We start from the raw sequence: 19,702 nt of genomic DNA, 5'->3' as shown, positions 1-19,702 counted from the left end.
ATACATTACAAAATAACCAAGGTGTTCCATGAAAATTTCAGGATTTGTGAAGTGTTCAGGAATTAAACTTTCACCTACAGTTAACTTAAACACTCTCCTCTTTGCAGAAGACCAAATAATAATTACAAATTCTGAAGATAACTTACAGAAAGCTATTTTAAATCTAAATGAGATATCCAAAGATTATGGTATGATAATATCAATGGAAAAATCAAAAACTATGGCCTTTAAAGGACAAGATCCAGCAAGAACTAAAATAGTAATAGATAACAAGATCTTAGAACAAGTGAATTCATTTAACTACCTAGGATGTATGATCACATATGAAAATGAAAAAGATATAAACGTAAAAATTGCAAAATATTTAAAAATAACAGGTGTAATTAACTCTATATTTAAACCAAACCTAGTTCAAAAACAAACCAGGCTAAAAGTATACAATACATTAGCCTTACCGGTCTTAATGTATGGAAGCGAAATCTGGACAATAAAACAAAAAGACAAACAAAGATTAACAACAGCAGAAATGAAGTTTATGAGAAAAACTGCAAAGTATACCCTATTTGATCACAAAAGAAACGAAGATATTATGAAAGAATTAAACCAAGAACCAGTAATAGAAAAAATTAAAAAATATAAACATAAATTGATGGAACACGTTCAAAGAATGAAAACAGAAAGATTACCAAAACAAGCCTTAAAGTACAAGCCATTAGGAAAAAGAAAACCAGGACGTCCTCTTAAACGATTCAACGATGACTTCTAAGGCCGGAACAGGCCATGCTAGGCCTAAATCCTTGATACGTATGATGATGATGATGAATAACCAAGGTGTTCCATGAAAATTTCAGGATTTGTGAAGTGTTCAGTCGTAGAAAAAATTTGGAAAATGCTGGATTACCCTATTATCAGAATGGATTGTCCTTCTGTTGATATGAGCAGAAGTGTCGAAAGGTCTCATATCTTGAAGTTATGCACCATTTAACTTCAAATCTGCATAAAAAGAGACCCGAGTGTGTGTGGTGTGTGTATATATATATATATATATATGTATATATATACAGCCTTTTCTAGTTGACTACAAATCCAATACACAGTTTTTCTGATTACAATATGCTGCACTGCTCTTTCTCATGTGACAGACATTGCAATACACAAATCACCAAAACTTATATAATATCTATTTCTGCAATCCTAAATTCCTATTATGTATATTTGGTTTAATCCTTTATTCAAGTGTCAGCAAACAAAGTTTGTGCTGAAGTATTTTCAGGACCAGGGCAACTGGTGGTAAAAGGGGAGTAATTTCTGATCACTTGCCTTGGTATCTCCCATAATGCAAAGCACATCTCCTTGCGGACATGTATAATGCTATGCATTAAGGGAAGGGCCACTACCCAGACTGGTTTCTACCTTTATTGAGGTCTCATCAGTGGGGTCCAGACCCAGAGGTGATGATACTAAGGTGGAAGTAATGCAGAAGTCATATCACCATATACCAGTTGCCAAAAGGTGTCAACACCTTATTCTTAAAATTTTCTGGATTAGAGATAGTTGATGGAAGTTTTTTCACTTGGCTATGCTACCAATAGATGGAATTATGGCAGAATATCTGAAGGCTTTAGATGATAAGGCTATAAGATTATTGACTCACATATGTAACAAAATATACAAAACTGGACACCTGCTAAAAGATTTTAAGCACTCAACGTTCTTACCAATACCTAAAAAAATTGAAGGCAATCAAATGTGAAGAGTACAGAACAATCAGTCTGATCAGTTAGATAGCAATAGTTATGTTATATATCATCCTAGAAAGAAATAAACATAAAATCAAAATGGAAATTAATGAAATACAATCTGGTTTTCAGGAAAATAAAGCAAGTAGAGAAGGACTCTTCAACATTAGAACTATAGAAATTATAGAAAGATATCTGGAGAAGCAGAAAGAAGTCTACTTATGTTTTATTGACTACACTAAGGCGTTTGACAATATGCAACATGAACAACTAATCAAATGCATCAAAAATTTAGGAGTAGATGGTATAGATACTAGGTTACTGATAAATCTATATTGGGAGCAAACTGCCTCAATAAAAATATCAGGTGAAATCTCAGAGGAATTCCCAGTAAAGAAGGGTGTCAGACAAGGCTCTGTTCTTTGTCCTATATTGTCCTCTCTATACTGAAAATATCTTCCAGCAATTATAAGAATTTAAAGGAGTTAGCATAGGAGGCAGGAATATAAACAACATAAGATATGCAGATGATACAGTACTTCTAGCTGAAAATAAAAAAGATCTTCAAAACCTACTAGAAGAGATGCTGAAGCTAAGTGAAAAATATGGACTTAATTTCAAACTTCAACAAAAACAAAAACCATGCTGGTAACAAGAGAAAAAGAGTAAATACCCGATATAAATATTAAGATCAGAGGAAATACTTTAGATCAAGTAGAAAAGTGTGATAAGGAAATATTAAGAAGAATAGAAATTGCTAGATCGACCTTCATTAGCATGAAAAACATTCTGACCTCAAGAGAAATTCACACAAAAACAAGAATTAGGCTGTCCAAATGCTACGTATGGTCAACACTGCTAAATGGAGCAGAAACCTGGACAATATCAAAATATTGTGAAAATAAACTAAAAGCCTTTGAGATGTGGATCCTCAGAAAAATTCTTAGAGTCCCATGGATTGCCAAAAAACCTAATTTAGAAATATTAGAGATGATTGGAGAAGATAGGAATCTGTTGAAAACCATTAAGAAAAGGAAAACCTACCTTGGTCAGATACTAAGGCATGAATCCCTACAAAAAAACAGGAATGATACAAGAAAAAAGAAGAAGAGGAAGACAAAGAACAAATTGGATGGGAAATATTAAGGACTGGACTTTTTGTCCTATGAAGAATGCAAAAGAGAAGCACAAAACCGTACATGGTGGAAGCTCATGGTAGTCAACCTCCTGGAAGGAAGTGACATCTGACAAGACAATATGCTACCAATTATATATTTGGTTTAATCCTTTATCTAAATGTAAGCAAACAAAGTTTGCGGTGGAAGTAATTTCAGGACTGGTGCAACTCGTCGTAAAGGTGAAGTTAGTTCTTTACTTCCACCTTAATATAACCACCTCTGGATCTGGCTCCCACTACCCAGACTTGTTCGAAACCAGTCTAGGTAGTTGCCCTTCCCTTAATGCATAGCATTATACATGTCCACAAGGAGATATGCTTTGCATTATGAGAAATACTAAGGCAAGTGATCAGAACCAACTCCACCTTTACTATGAGTTGCCTTGGTCCTGAAAATACTTCAGGCACAAATTTTGTTTGCTTACACTTGGATAAAGGATTAAACCAATATAATTGGTAGCATAGCCAAGTAAAAAAACTTCCATCTAAATTCCTATCTTTGAACCATTCTTCAGTGATTATGATATGTATTGTAATTTAGGATTCTATTGTTATGTAGTACAGTATCATCCTAAATTTCAATGTTAATATCCTTCTTAATTTTGCGATTAGTTAAACTCAATCGTGTTTATTAAACCAAAAAATTTTTTCCTCTTTTGTGATGCATTACTTCACCTTTGAACAGCTGCTAACTCAATACCAATTACAAATCCCTCCAGTCTTGAATACTGATCTGATATTTTTTATTATTATTATTAGAACGGGCAACTCCAAGGACTCCTTAGACTCACCGAGGGAGGCCCTAACATCATGTCAAGAACAACTATTCAACATTCACACAGTATCTATCATACTTCATCTTGAACTCATTTACAGTCATGGCACCCACAACAGACTCGGGCAGCTTATTCCACTCATTCATCACTCTCCAAGTAAAAAGCCTAGCTCTAACACCCTTGCTAACCACACTCTTGCCCAGCTTCCATGGATGGCCCTTAGTCCTCCCACCATCAGTCCTATTCTCAAAAATATCTTCTGAATTAATCTTATAGAAACCTTACAGTAAGGTTTTTATAAAAATGTCTCAGTCATATTGCCCCTTTTTCACCTATCAGCCAATTTCTGCAAACCCACAAATCTTCAACCTGTGCTCATGAGGTTCATTCCACAGACCTGCTATCATCTTGGTCACTCGTCTCTGGATCCTCTCCACCTCCTTCCCATCAAGAAGAAACCCTGGTGCCAAAATCTGGGCACAGTAGTCTAGATGGGATCTTATCAAGGCTCGATACAGAGGAACAATAACCAGTTTGTCTCTGCTTGTTAAAGTATTTTTCAGCAACCAAGTGATTTGATGAGCTGATTTAGCCACTTTTGCGATGTGCCCCTAAACTTCAACTCCCTATCCACCAACACTTCCAAATCCCTGGCCTCGTCAATCTCCTGGAGTACAATTCCACCAATGTGGTATACTGCTGCTAATCTTTTCACCCCAAATTGCATAACCTTACATTTTGCCACATTAAATTGACATCCATTCTCCTTAGCCCATAACTCCAAACTATCCAAATCATCCTGCAAAATTTTGACATCCTGTGCCTTCACTATTGCTCTACCCAACTTTGCATCATCAGCAAACAAATGAACAGTTCCTCTCAGATCCTTTCTTATATCGTTAATGAACAAATTAAACAGTAATGGTCCAAGAACAGAACCTTGCGGCACACCACTAATCACAGGTTGTCTTTTGGACTCTACTCCTGAATAAACCACTCTCTGATATCTCTCCATCAACCACCCTCCTATCCATCTTGCCAACCCCATATCCATCCCCATATACTGCAGTTTACTAATTAGAATTGTCTCTAAGAGCTCCCATCTCTCAACAACTCTCTTTCACAGAGCCATTAATTTTCCTGCCTGCATTTTCTACAAACAGTTCCATGGACACCGTTCTTCAGAATTGGCACCAATAATTCCCTGATTCTTTTCTGAATCTCTTAAATCATGTACAGTTGCTTTTGATACCCTTTCATAATTCACCTCCAGGCTCACAGAACAGTCTTTCTTTCATTTCATGAATTTATTCTACTGCTCGCTTTTGAAAATAATGGGCTTTCCTCTTATGTATTTCCTAAAGAGTATATTTTATGGATCTTCAGTGATGTTATCAATAAAAAAATTATTATTTTTTTTTTTCTTCTCATCCTTTGTCCATCCACAATAATAATGTATTATACCCTAAGTATAAGCAGATGACTTACAGATCAAAAGTCTGCAAACCCAAAATTTTTCAGTTAATTGGACTCAAATGCTTAAGGAAGTCATGCTTTGCTTATAGTAGGTATAAGACAAAAATCACTGCTAGAACAGAAGAAAGCTTGCTAATATGTGAAAAAGCACATGATAGATGTTTCAGGCAGTGATAACTGATAAGTAAGAAAAATTAGAGGAGACAAGTAGTTTTAATTTTTGAAGTTTGTTAACGGGGACAGCTGAAGACTTCATTAAGTGCTAAAGTATTTTGGCAAAGCACCTTATACAATGCATTATTTTTTTTATTACTGTGAGTATTGAAGCAAATAAGTACATAACATTAAAGGTTAACTAATTGTCATAAGCAAAATAACAGATGTTTATAAGTAATTTATCAAGTACATTTATATATTGTTATAAAATTTTCTCTGTTAAGAAAGGTTTTGCTGGATGTACAGAAAATAGTAATATATGCTCAGTGCTCAATTATATGAAAAATTACACGTAACAACCAAATGTTATAGGGGAGAAAAGCCCAAAATAGCATATGGTATCTACATGTGTGCCATAATATTTCTTAATATTAATTTATTGTTTATGCTTTTTTGTAATCCCTACCTGCATAAAAGTTAAACCATCAGTTTAAATCATGTCAGTTTAATCCATCTTTTACTGTAGCTTTATTTCTGCAATAACACGCAAACTAGCTAGATAACATGTGCAGTTTATAATTGTAACTGTCTTCTAATAACATCCTTAGTTATTGTGCTAACCACCTGGCCTGGTTGCCAAGTGGTTAGTGTATTTGCTCTCCAGCCAAAAGGCTGCAGGTTCGAATCCCACTGTGGCATGGATGTTTGTGATTTTATGTGAATGTACTAGTGGTGGTGGTGGGCAGTAGATGGCATTGGTGTATATGATGGAGACGGAGAGTTGTAGAGTAGGTGCCCTCTCTCGATGAATCTTTGGACTCCCTAAAGGTGTCAAGTAATAATAATTAGTTACCTTGGTGTATATTAAATTTGGATTTATTTGACAGCCTATGCTTACTGTCATTCAACACTTGAAAGATAGAGACTGGCTACCTTTCTTCAGAAAGTTAGAGCTAAAGGAACTTCACCTACTCCCTTCCAGATTAAAAGCTATTAGAGGATTTTTTTTATGTATATTAATCAAGTAGCCTGTTGCTACAGTTTTATCCAATAGCTGATAATTAATACTGACATATAATTTTATATATATATATTTATTTATTTTTTTTTTTATTGTTCATGCTTTTTTGTAATCCCTACCTGCAAAAAAGTTAATTACCTCAGTTTAAATCACAGTGGATGTGGCCAGGAGTCACTTAAGGCTCAAAGCTAGTTAACTGAGCACAACTCTGCATAGACTTTAAAAGGAATGTGGAAAACTTACTGGAGATTCTGACTAACGTTCAGTTCTTGTCTTGTAGTGCTCCTTGTTAGTAGGTAATGAGGAAGGACTGACAATTTAGTATTTAGCCAAAAAATTGTATTCTTGTTGGCTTAGGGTAAAATACAATATAAAGCAGTGATTCGATACGATATAATTTCATGCTGGCTGGATCATTACCAGTTAAACAAGTTTTCATTGGAGACTATATTGAACAATGAAAAGTTAGTACTGAAACAAACTCCATAAACTACAAATCACCATAAGCAGAAGTCTAGATTGGCATCGTGGAAAATAAGTAGAACTAGCAGAAGAATTAGACAAGTACTGGGCATTATGGAAACAAAGAAGACAAAAACAGTTGAGATTCTTCTGAATAACAATTACAAGTTGCAATTTGGACAATAAACAAAGAATAAAAGCAAGTGAAATGAGATTTATGAGAAGAACTGCAAAATATACATTATTAGATCAAAAAAGGAAAGAAGATATTTTAAAAGAACCAAAAACAAAATCAATAGAAGAAAAACTAAACAATTATAAACAAAAATGGATTGAACATGTAAACCGAATGGCCAACACCTGACATCCTAAACAAATACTAAAATATAAGCCAATTGGAAAGAGAAGACAGGGTAGACCTCAAAAAAGGATATTGGATGGATAATGAGACCGGAACAGACCAATATGGTCTATACCCCGTATTTAGTGTTACGATGATGAACAATTACAAGTTGTTATATTCAGGTAATGATTAATTAAAGGAAGAAAGGCAGATTTCTCACTGGTCAAATATTCTGCAATGGTTTCCTAATATATCATAATGACATGTTTAATCCCAGACCTGCCTAATTTATAAAATTTTGTTAATGTTCTGGCTAATTTTTTACCCTGTATAACTACCAGTGTTGAGGCAAATATGTTAACTACTTATATGTTTTCCCAAACTGACAAACATAAATGTTTATGTATTTGCCAATGCATGCATTTTATAAGTGATACAGTACTATTTATTCTTATTATTATTAATGATACTATTTTTTGCTATGATTTCACTTCTAACGCTGTCTACCATCATAAACAAAAACATTCAAAATGCTGGGTATCATAAAATCTCTTAAATAAAATCCATTGGTCTTCACATATAACTACATTAGTGTGTTTCTGAATTCTGATTAGCTCAGAAACATTCTTGGATGTATAGGAGCCAGTGATGTAATGTGAAATGACATGCCTACAACTCAGTAAACAATAAAAAATCATTTAAGTTAAAATCAATGTAAAGAAATATTTTGAAAAAATAAATACTTCTTTTTCAACCTTTTCAAGTTTTAATATCCTCTATTAATAGTCAAATTATGACTATTCTATCACTTAGTAAGAAATAAGCTAATTACCACTTTCTGTTATATATCTGTATTAGATGACTATCTTGTGATTAATTGGTTGCCTTACTGTATTGCAAGGCAACCAATGTAAAAGCTGTGTTAAACTTTTGAGACTACAGAATGAAAATTTTTATTAAAAAAAAACTAAAAAAAGGAATTATGACAGTCATCCATTATCTGCAAAATATTTTATTTGATAAAACATATGATTTATAATATTGCAAATAATAAAATAGCCTGATTGTTTCAGAAATAAATCAAATTTTTAAAAAGTAATTCTCCATTCATTAAAATTGGATGCAGTTTTTTACAGAAACTACATCCAATACAAGCATAGAAATGTCTATATGCTCTGGAGAACCCTACAAGTAATTTTGCAGACAGAGTTCTGAGGAACATTCTAAGAAACAATGCTCCAAAAATAAAATGATGTGTACTTATCACCTGTCCTCTAATTGGTCATATTCCATTATGACCAAATTGGTAATAATTGCCAAAACAAGCATTTGTAATGTCCATCTTTCCCCAATTTTATGTCATATTTGACATAAAATATGAAACAGAATTGGCATTACGTAAATATGATGATTTAAACCGAAACTTCTCATTTTTTCATTCATCAACTAAAAATGATCACTTGTCATGGATAAGCAAATGAGTTCACTTTTCAAGCCCATTTTGAAATAGTAAGTGATCAACATTTAGTTTTCATTAGGATAAAGTTGAATATCATTGGAAGTGTGAGGTGACTTGAAAAACATTGCTATGGTGTGTCTCTGTAGCAAGGTTTCTGGATTTGATATCTGATTTCTAACCTACCCATGGTACTGAAATACAAAGCATGTTATGGGTTAATATTTCTGTGAACCTTCTTCCCATATTGGTTACTATCTTAAACCTGTACATCCCCCCCCCCCCCGTTTTATATAACTTCATTTGAGAATGTTTTAGAGTTTTTCTTTCAGATTTATATCTGTAGAAATGTTACAAGTTTGACAGAAATAATAGAGTTCTAATTCAGTTTCACAATTCTGAGTTGCTTATCTTTAAAATTTTTCAGCTATTATATATCAGATAAGAAGGATAGAATTGGATGATGGTAAAACACTTTATTGTCTCTGGGTATCAAGAGATCCAGAAGAAGCAGGAGAAGGAGGACGCCCTTGCCGTAGCCTTACATTAGCTTCTAGTCTTAATAGCACCACAGGTCTTGGATTAGATGTGTCAACAAATTCATTGGGCCAGGTAAATTAATTATTAAAAAGTTAAAGAAGGTTTATTCATTGATGTCTTTTTATATATATATATTAACAGTGCTTGCCAGGCCTTGGTTGACTGAGTGGTTAGCATATCTGCTCTCCAACGAACAGGTTGTGGATTCAAATCCTACCAGAGGCATGGGTGTTTGTGATTGTCTTTAGGCGGGAGATTAATTTCATCACCTGGTATGAGATCGCTACCTTGCTTATCAGGCCTCAAGTGGCTTGAAAAAGTTCATGTTTGTTCTATAGAACTGGGTTTGTTTCCAGATTATATAAAAATACATACAAAAATAAGGATTTTTTTATATTTTTATTAACTCACTTGTAGTCCTGATCTACTATAGGCTAACAGCCTTTTATGATGGGAATCACTTAAAATATATATATCCACACACACATATATGAGGAGGTTTTTCTATTTGGATATAAATTAAATTATACTAGACAAGAAATATTATAGTCCTGTTTTACTCCTTTATCCCAGCATAAGCAAAGAAAGTTTGCAAGTTAAGCAACTTCACATTTAAGGTATTTGCATATAGAAGCTGATATTAAATCACTGCATGTCATATTTTCCATATACAAATAGTAAAGTGATGTATCGCCATATTATCAAAATGCTCTGGATCACAGAGAGCTTTAACCAAGCTGATAAACTTTCTACAACTATCTGTGATCCAAATATTTTGATAATATAGCGATACACCATTTTAGTACTTGTGTTTGGGAAATTTATGACCTATGCATTGATTTAACCTCAATAACTTAATGGGTGTAGGTAGTGACCTTTCTCATAATGCATAGCAATATAGATATCTGAAAGGACATCTGCTTAGCATTATATAGGTATCTGATGTAAAGTCAACAGCCTCTCTATACATGTAACCTAGTTATCAGGATACTTCACATGCAAACTTTGCTTTAATCATTTGGGTAAAGGACTAAAACAAGAATATAATTTCCTGTCTAGTATAATTATAACAATATTTCAGTAGAAATATTGTTATAATTATACTAGACAGGAAAACAGGTAAAATTGTACTCCACACAAAATGGTTATTACACTTAAATCATGTCTGCATCATTTGAATTAAATAGTAATCAGTTAGGGGATATTTGCAGATTTAAGTTCTGATAATAATTGTGTTGCTCTTCACATCTTTATATTTAATGATAGCAAAGCTTATATCTTTCTGAAGATGCATGTCCAGCAGATATTTATTTTTACTTTATTTCTTTATTGTATGTTTTTCATGAAGTAAAAATAAATATTTAAAAGAGGAGAAATATTTGTTATTGGGTTGTTTAAGAATAGAAGCTGATAACTAGAAAATTTCTACATATGCTATAAGAAATTAAAAAAATTGAGCAGGACTATTGACTAAGTGTTCCAGTTTTCACCTTAATGTCTCATCAGTAGATTTTTGCTACGATGCTGAACAAATGAGGATGGGCTGGCTAATTTAGGACTTAATCTGGCCATACTGTATTCGCTCTCTCTCTTTCAATGATTCCTTGACTCCTGCAAAGTAATTTCAGATGTGAAATGTTAACATAACCTAACCAATCAGACTTTCAAGGATCAAGAAATCACTGAGGGAGGCAATACATTACCCACATCATTTGTCATATTTTGACTCGTTAGTGAGGTCAGCTGATGTAAACAAAAATGAAAATCTGATTCTTGCTGTAGACCTAAATAGATGAGTCGGAAATTAATCTCAGATATATAGAAATATTTTGGGAGGATATACTTAACTTACACTAAAACAACCAAAAAGTGTTGACTGAAGTTCTACAAACATAATGCTGTCATAAAGAAAATTTGTTATAACATACTATTCCTAAGGATTCCATGAGTTTCCTATAATAGTGAGTGTTGGCTGTAACAATATTAACTAGTATAGTTAATAATACCGGCATGTGATGATTTTCAAAAGTGGAGAGAAGGTTATCAACAACAAGTTTCTTTATTACCTGGAGATTCAACAATTAATTAATGATCACCAGTATGGATTCAGCCATTCTCGTTCAACAGCTGATCTCCTAGCTTATCTCACCCACCTTTGGACACAGGCCATGGAAAGATTTGGAGAAACTTGTGTTGTCGCTCTCAATATTTCAAAGGCATTTAATCATGTCTGGCACCGAGGCCTCCTGAACAAGCTGCCATCTTATAGTCTTCCTTCTACACTCTGTGATTGGATTGCCAGCTTCCTCACTGGTCGTTCATTGTGTGTATCGTGGTGGATGGCTTCCTCTCATCAGATTTCCCCATCATTGCTGGAGTGCTCCAGGGTTTTGTGCTCTCACCCACTCTTCCTCCTTTACATCAATGACCCCCTTTCTCTGACTTCAAATCTTATTCAAAGCTTCGCTGATGACAGTATTCTTCATTTCTCTTCCTCATTTGATAAACCCTGCAGTACCTTAATGTTAGATGCCTCAAGATCTATAACCAGTGATTTGAACACTTACCTCCACATCTTCAAATGAGGTGAAGACAACTTAATAATTTCAATGCTCAAAGCACTCAAGCCTGATTTTATTACCTGCAAGAAAATACCACCTCATCACCTCTCATTTTTGATAATGTTCCAGTTTCCTTTCAAGATTAACTTTCTTTTCTTGGGTTGACTGTCACTTCCAGTTTATCCTGGCACAAACATATTACTTACATAGCCTCCTTAGCCTATAAAAAGTTTGGTGTTATTTTCCCATTCTAAATTCAACTCCTAATACTTTATAACTTTCAGATCTGACCAATTTGGAGTACTGTTCCAAGAACTGGAGTGGAGCACCCAAGACCTCCTTAAGAATTCTTGATGATGATGATGATAGAAGTGGGCAGTCTGCTTAATAGAGACCCTACCTTCATAGACTCCCTTCAATCACTTTATCATAGGTGCTCTGTTTTAGCACTTAGGCCTTTTCTATAGATAATACTGTCATGGGTATTGTCCTTTGATATTTGGCTACTGGCCAACACCCATACACTGTCCAGCTCTGAACACACCGAACTAACTTCATTCCATCCACCTCTATTCTTGGGAACAAGAATTTCTGCTCAGAACATGGACTTGTGAAGACTGCCACCAAATTCTAACTTATAGTAATCATCAATGTCATCAAATTCTCAATACATACAGGATGCTATGCTTGTGATATATGATTGAGTTTACATTATCATTTACTTCCTATCAGCAATTTTTTTTAAAATTAATTTATTATTCATCAGGATTTTAATATTGTCAGATATTATATTTCAGTCTTCTTACACACGACTTAACTTTATCAGCTAACGCCTTTTTATTTCCATATATAACTTTATCAGTTAACCTAAATCTTCCTCTGAATCTTTTACCTGATATTCTAGCATCAAATAACTGTTTTATTAACCGTTCTTCTCTCTTAGATTAGCTCTACTCATATGTTCTTGAATGTACTAACAATGTCAAGTTCCTTCCTGATACTTCATTAGATTTTTTTATATATATTAACTGCCATCTGTTTACTTACCTGGAACACTCAGTAGAGAAATTTCACTGTAGTTTATATTCCTCTTTATAGATGAGTACTATAGATGAGATAGTTCTACACCATCATCCGGAATTTTTTAGTCTGCCTTCTTAATTATGCACTGAAGCTATCATAAAAATTTTATATCTTCATATCTGAACATTTCTGGTTGAATATCATCTACTCCAGCATTTTTTTTTTTTTTTTTTTTTTTTTTTTTCAAATTTTCAGGTGTCTACTGGTTCCATCATCATCATCATCAAATTCCTGCTATGTACCCTCAAGGGGTGTACAGGATATGACAGTACTACATGAAAAAATTACATCATTACTAACTTCCTATCTACAATTTTCCTCCAAATCAGTCTGTTACTTGTCAAGACTTCAACATTATCAGATCTTATATTTCTATCATCTAAGGCACCTTGTACCGTATCAATCCACCTATATCTTGGTCTTCCTCTGGGTCGTTTTCCTGCCAACCTGGCAGAGAACACTTGTTTTGCTAATCTTTCCTCTCCCATTCTATTTAAGTGACCATACCACCTGAGATTAGCTCTGCTAACGCATTCCTGGATGCTGACAATGTCAAGTTCTTTCCTAATATCCTCATTTTTAATATGATATTGCCATTGATGCCATCTGTTCACGCCTCTAATCTTTCTCAGGAGTCTCATATCTGCGGTCTCTAGTCTTTGGTCAAGTGTTTTACTTCTGACCCAGCTCTCAGATCCATAAGTTAAAACTGGTTTGAACACTGTCTTGTATACAGCTAATTTAGTGTTCTGACTAATTTCTCTCTTATTCCATATGAATTTATTCAATTGACTTCCTACCATACCAGCTTTGCTGATTCTGTTGTCTATTTCTATATTTAATTTACCATCTTCACTAAAAATCGTGCCTAAATAGCTGAAATGTTTTACTTGTTCCACAGGTTCTCCATTCACAATACAGTTGACATTTTCAATAATTCTGCCTATTTTCATTGTCTTTGTCTTTTTATTGCTGACCTTCATACCATATCTATTACAACAGCTATTCAATTTAGTCAGAGAATCTTGCAGACTTGTAGCGGATTTATTGAGAAGTATAACATCATCCGCATAAAGCAAAGAGCTGACATTAACATCTCCAATTTTGATATCAGGTTTAATACCACTTTCCTTCATAATGTGATCCATATAGATAATGAATAATAGAGGGGATAATGTACATCCTTGTCTCACACCAGACTTAACATTAAACCATCTTCCTGTACTTCCTTCAATTCTAACTGCTGACTTACAACTCAAATAAAGACTAAGTATTGCTTGATATAATGCCACATTGACACCATATAACTGCAGCGTATTGAATAGCTTTTCTCTTGGCACCTTGTCATATGCCTTTTCCAAATCAACAAAACTTAAATACAGATCTTTGTTATATTCCCATGCTTTCTCGACTATTTGTCGTAAAGTGAAGATCTGATCCTGACAGCCTCTATTTGGCCTGAATCCAGCTTGTTCTTCACCAAGCTTTTCTTCCACAATTCTTCTCAACCGTTTCTCAAGTATATTGGCATAGATCTTGCCAGGAACACTCAGTAGGGAAATACCTCTGTAATTCTTACATTCAGTTTTATTTCCCTTTTTATATATGATTACTATGAGAGCTCTACTCCAATCATCGGGAATTCGTCCCTCTGTCCAGGCTTTCTGAACTATGCAGTGCAGCCACTATAAGACTTTTATACCACCATACTTCAGCATTTCTGGTCGAATATCATCTACTCCTGCTGCCTTTCCACATTTCAAGCTTTTGATGGCTTTTTCTACTTCAAGTATGGATATGTATTCCTGACTGCATGCCTGGTCAGTGTTTTTTATCACTGTGCTGTCATCACTGCTTGTTTCATTTAGCAGTTTTTCAAAGTAATTACTCCATACTTCAAGGATATCTTTTTCTCCTGTTTTCATGTCACCTTTATCATCTCTAACTCCTTTTACAGCACACTCTTTCCTCCATTCCTAAGCTTCTTCAACAACCTCCAGAATATTTTGCTACCTTCTTGATATTTATTTTCTATATTCTTGCCAAAGTCCTCCCATGACTTTTGTTTAGCTAGTTTTACACACTGTTTAGCTTTCTTACATTTGTCTCTGTATTCTGTAAGAGTAAAAGCTGACTTATTTGCCAGGAACTTTTGATATGCTATCTTCTTTTCCTTCACTGCCTCTTTAACTTCCTGTGTCCACCAGGGAGTTCTGATTTTTTTATCCTTGCACACAACCTCACCACATGCCTCTCTGGCAGAATCAATCAATGTTTTCTTCAGAGTTTGCCACTGAATCTCCAAGGTTTGATTCCTGTTCTCAAACTCTTTCATTTTTTCTTCAATAATCTTTGTGTATTTTAGTCTACAGTTCACATCTGAGAGCTGCTCAACTTTTATTCGCTTTAAAACTTTCTTACATGTTATTCTTTTCGATATGAAATTCAATTTTATCCTGCTCAAGACTAAATAGTGATCACTTCCAATTTCAAATCCTCTGTACACTCTGGTGTCCTGCACCAGGGAGAAAACATCACTATCAACAATAACAGTCAATGAGACTTTTCTTATTCCTAGCCTCTTCTCTCCATGTGAATTTGTGCACATTTTTATGTTGGAACATGGTGTTAGTAATAACCAGTCGATGTCCTGAGCAGAAATCCAACAGATATTTGCCATTATTATTAGCTTTGCTCTTTTCTCCAAATTTTCCCAAAATATTTTTGTATGTCTCACAATCATTTCCTACTCTGCTATTTAGATCCCCAACAAGGACCAACTTTTCCTTTTTCATTATGTCAGTTGCTTTTTCTAAAGCCTCAAAAAATTCCTCCACTTCTACCTTAGTAGAACCTTCTGTGCGACCATAGGCAAAATAAGTCTCATTGTCCAGTTCCCCATTCTCATATTTGCCCACATTACTCTACTTGAGACTGACTGCCATTCAAGAAGATTAGCCTCGTATTTTGTGTTGAATACTATGGCTACTCCTTCTTTTCCTTGATTGTCATTGCCTGAATATAACATTTTGTATTTATTGCTCAGAAAGATCTCACCAGTTTTTGTCATTAAAAAGACAAAGACAATGAAAATAGGCAGAAACATTGAAGAGATCAACTGCATTGTGAATGGAGAACATATAGAACAAGTAAAACATTTCAGCTACTTCGGTACGATTTTTGGCGAAGGTGGTAAATTAAATGTGGAAACAGACAACAGAATCAACAAAGTATGTTCTTTCTGTATGTTAGGCAGTCAACTGAATAAATTTATATGAATAAGAGAGAAATTAGTCAAATCACTAAATTAACTGTATACAGGACAGTATTCAAGCCCATTTTAACTTATGGATCCGAGAGCTGGGTGAGAAGTAAAACATTTGACCAAAGACTAAGAGACCACATATATGAGAGTCCTAAGAAAGATTAGGGGTATGAACAGAGCAATATCATATTAAAAACGAGGATATTAGTAAAGAAATTGCCACTGTCAGCATCCAGGAATGTGTTAGCAGAGCTAACACATTCCTGGTATTGTCACTTATACAGAATGGGAGAGGAAAGATTAGCAAAACAAATGTTCTGTGCATGTTGGCAGGAAAAAAGACCTAGAGGAAGACCAAGATATAGGTGGATTGATGCAGCAAAAAGTGCCTTAGAAGATAGAAATATAAGATCTGATAATGTTGGAGCGTTTACTGCTAACAGACTGATTTGGAGGATAATTGTAGATAGGAAATTAGTAATAATGTAAATTTTTCATATATCATATCCTATACACCCCTTGAGGGTATATATCAGGATTTTGATGATGAGGTTATCTTCAGAATTTGTAATTATTATATGGTCATCGGCAAAATGGAGATTGTTTAAGTTCATAGTCGGAGAAAGTTTAATACCTTGATGGAAATTTTTATTTCATTTAGATAAATATTAAAGAGTTGGTGAAATGGGAAATCCCTTTTGGACTCCTTAGTTTATTTCTCTTGTGTATTATAACTCATGATTTAATCTTATTTGTATTTGATTATTTTCATTAACACTTATGATAGCTTTTAGAATATTATTTGGTATTTGTCTTACTTTTAATATTTTAAACAAAATGCTTCTTTGTGAAATCCTTTTTCAAAATCAATAAATATAACATGTGTTTCTAAATTGTATTCTCTTCTTTTTTCTAGTATTAATTTTAGACAAAAGATACATGATCGTCCTTTTCTCAATCCATTCTGTACTTCCAAAATAAAGTTTTCAGAATATTTTATTAGTTTGTTATTTAAAATTCTGCTATATATTTTGTAACAGGAATTTAGTGTACTTATACCTCTAGGGTCATCTTTTAGGGTCATCTCTACTATTTTTTTTTGAAGATAGGGATCACAATTGCTTTTTTCCTTTCTATTGGGGGTTTACTAGTTGAATAGGTTTTATTTAAAAATAATAAGAGTCTTTCTTTGAACCTTATTCCTGCATATTTATATAATTCTGAACCTAACTTATCTTCTCCAGGTTATTTTCCGTTTCTTGTTTCTTTCATGCTGATTTCTAATTCTTCTTTAGTTATTTCCTTTTCATTTTCATTAAATGTTTGCTGGTTATATTTTTTAAAATATTTCTTCTTCTTCTTGAGTATTCTGCAAATGAGCAGGTTCATCTCTTAGTAGCAAAAACTTTTCTTCCACTCTCTTCTGTTCTGAACTTCTCTTTCAAGGTTGTGTATCTGTCTCCATTCAGCATGTCATTTAGCATTGTTTTCCATACTCTTCCTCTGGGTCTTTTTCTATGTATTTTTCCTTCGATGGCATCTCTGATGATTCCATTCCCTCTCAGAATGTGTCCAATCTAGTATCCCTTTCTTCTTTTTATTCTCCTTCTCTGACAATCTTTCATTTTCAGTTTGTTTATAGCTTGTTTTAAGTCATTAAAGATCATTAAAAAGACTTTCTATGGTATCTATTGCAGAACTTCTATGTTTAACGATGTCATAAGATGCTGTGTCTATTCCATGTTTTTTAATTTGATTTTTCTTCTTAATTGGTATTTGTATTTAATGACTTGTCATCAATACAAATTCTTTTTTACAAATTAATTCCTTTGTCATGTGTTAAAATAGCACATGATGATTCTTCTTCTTGACACTTTACAATTTCAGATTTTGCTCTAGTGTTAACTATTTATGTTTGTTAGGTTCACGCGCTTTGTTGCATTTCTTTTTCCCACTTATAATTACATATAAAAAGGTACTCATGTCTAATAAAAAAAATTGTAGAGCGACCACGACTTCGTTGTACCAAAACTGAAATAATACTAATTGTTTGATATGTATGATAAATCACTACAGTTCTGTTTTAGTAGAGTTGTAATGTTGGTAATGCAGTACAGGACATCCCTGCTGTTAAAAAAAATTTGTTTTGGATTGTTAAATAACATAAAATGTGCTATAGTGAAACCCATGCTATCCAAAACCTTGCTATGCAAAGTATTGCTGTACTCAAATACTTTCATAGAAGCATTTGAATATTTTTCCCTACAGAATCTAGATTATGTTTAAGTTATTAATTCAGTAAGAGATGCCATTGCCATAAGTAATTAGTTGTAATAAGTCATTATTTGCAACAATCAGCTATTTTTTCAGTGTCACTTCAGTTTCTTTTTTGGTTGTTATTTTAAAAAAAAAATTGTGTAATCAGAAGCAAATTTAAAGTTTACCACAGAATTAATAGAAACAAAATATCATTGTGAATTTTGTTAATTTTAAGCTTTGTAAATAAGTTTCAAAGTTGCAAGCATCGTTTATCATATGAAATTACATTCAGTATACATTATATATTGAAGTCTACAAAACCTAACTAATTCTACTTATGTCAGTATAAAAATTAAATAGGATCTCTTCAACTCCATAAGAACCTTACCAAGTTATTACATAATTGTAATATCTGTAATAATTGTAATTGTAATAAAAATTAAATAGGATCTCTTCAACTCCATAAGAACCTTACCAAGTTATTACATAATTGTAATATCTGTAATAATTGTAATTGTAATAAAAATTAAATAGGATCTCTTCAACTCCATAAGAACCTTACCAAGTTATTACATAATTGTAATATCCGAGGAGAACAGTAAATAAAAAAATTATTTAATAATCATTGATAATTATTATATTGAAAAATACTAAAAAATAAATAAATAAATAAAAATAAAAACTCTGATTATTTTCACCATGCAGGAGAAAAGTATAGGAATAAATTATACCAGCACAGAACCAATAGATATGGAATATATTTCTGGACCATTTGCAGAGAAATATACTACTCTACAGCAGATTGGAAAGGGTGCCTTTGGTTGTGTGAAAATGGCATACTGTAATTCTGATGGGTTACTTGTAAGTATTTATTCTTTAATGGATAATTTTATGTGATTAATTTCATATTTCAGTGGATATCGGAGTTTTAATGACTTAACGTTAAGATAATAAACAATTTAATTCAAAACAGGGGAGGTAGAGACCAAATTCATAATCGTCTGGTGTAAATCTCTTTTTTTTTTTAAATAATACAACAATGCCTTCTTGATTATTTATTCTAAAGAATTATTTGGATAAAATGAGGAATTTCATGTGAAATAAACAAAGAAATTTGTCACATGTGCCAGAGCAATCCAAGACAAAAATTCTGCCTATTTCTGATGGCTGAAGTCAAAAACCCAGCTTCACATTCACCATGCATTACAGACTCCTTTCTAAGTGCCAATCTTAATGCTTTGTCCTTTGGGTTACCTGTTTCCTCTGTGCCCATTTCCAGCATGTCACTGTGCATCAGTGCAGAGATATTCCATGGTTACGGGTTTCATCTCATTCTCCTCCTCATATACACTTATGAACTTCCTCATTAACCTTAAATTCTGTTCAAG

At 33.4% G+C, this 19,702-nt stretch overlaps 1 protein-coding gene across 4 annotated transcripts in view; it reads left to right on the top strand.

The window, feature by feature from the left end:
* Positions 1-19,702, top strand: part of Pask (PAS domain containing serine/threonine kinase) — a 401,386-nt gene that overhangs the window by 280,683 nt on the left and 101,001 nt on the right. For all 4 annotated transcript variants that reach the window (XM_090411081.1, XM_090411082.1, XM_090411083.1 and 1 more), the window contains 2 exons: positions 9,034-9,218; positions 19,020-19,175. In XM_090411081.1, coding sequence (XP_090267207.1) covers positions 9,034-9,218; positions 19,020-19,175 — 341 coding nt within the window. The remainder of the gene's footprint in view (positions 1-9,033; positions 9,219-19,019; positions 19,176-19,702) is intronic.

The sequence above is a fragment of the Typopeltis vanoorti genome, chromosome 21 (assembly GCF_054136105.1).
Source record: "Typopeltis vanoorti isolate ZY-2024b chromosome 21, IOZ_Tvanoo_1.0, whole genome shotgun sequence".
Taxonomy (NCBI): Eukaryota; Metazoa; Arthropoda; class Arachnida; order Uropygi; family Thelyphonidae; genus Typopeltis; species Typopeltis vanoorti.
Note: the sequence above shows the minus strand (reverse complement) of the source record. Positions and strands in the feature narration are given on the sequence as shown.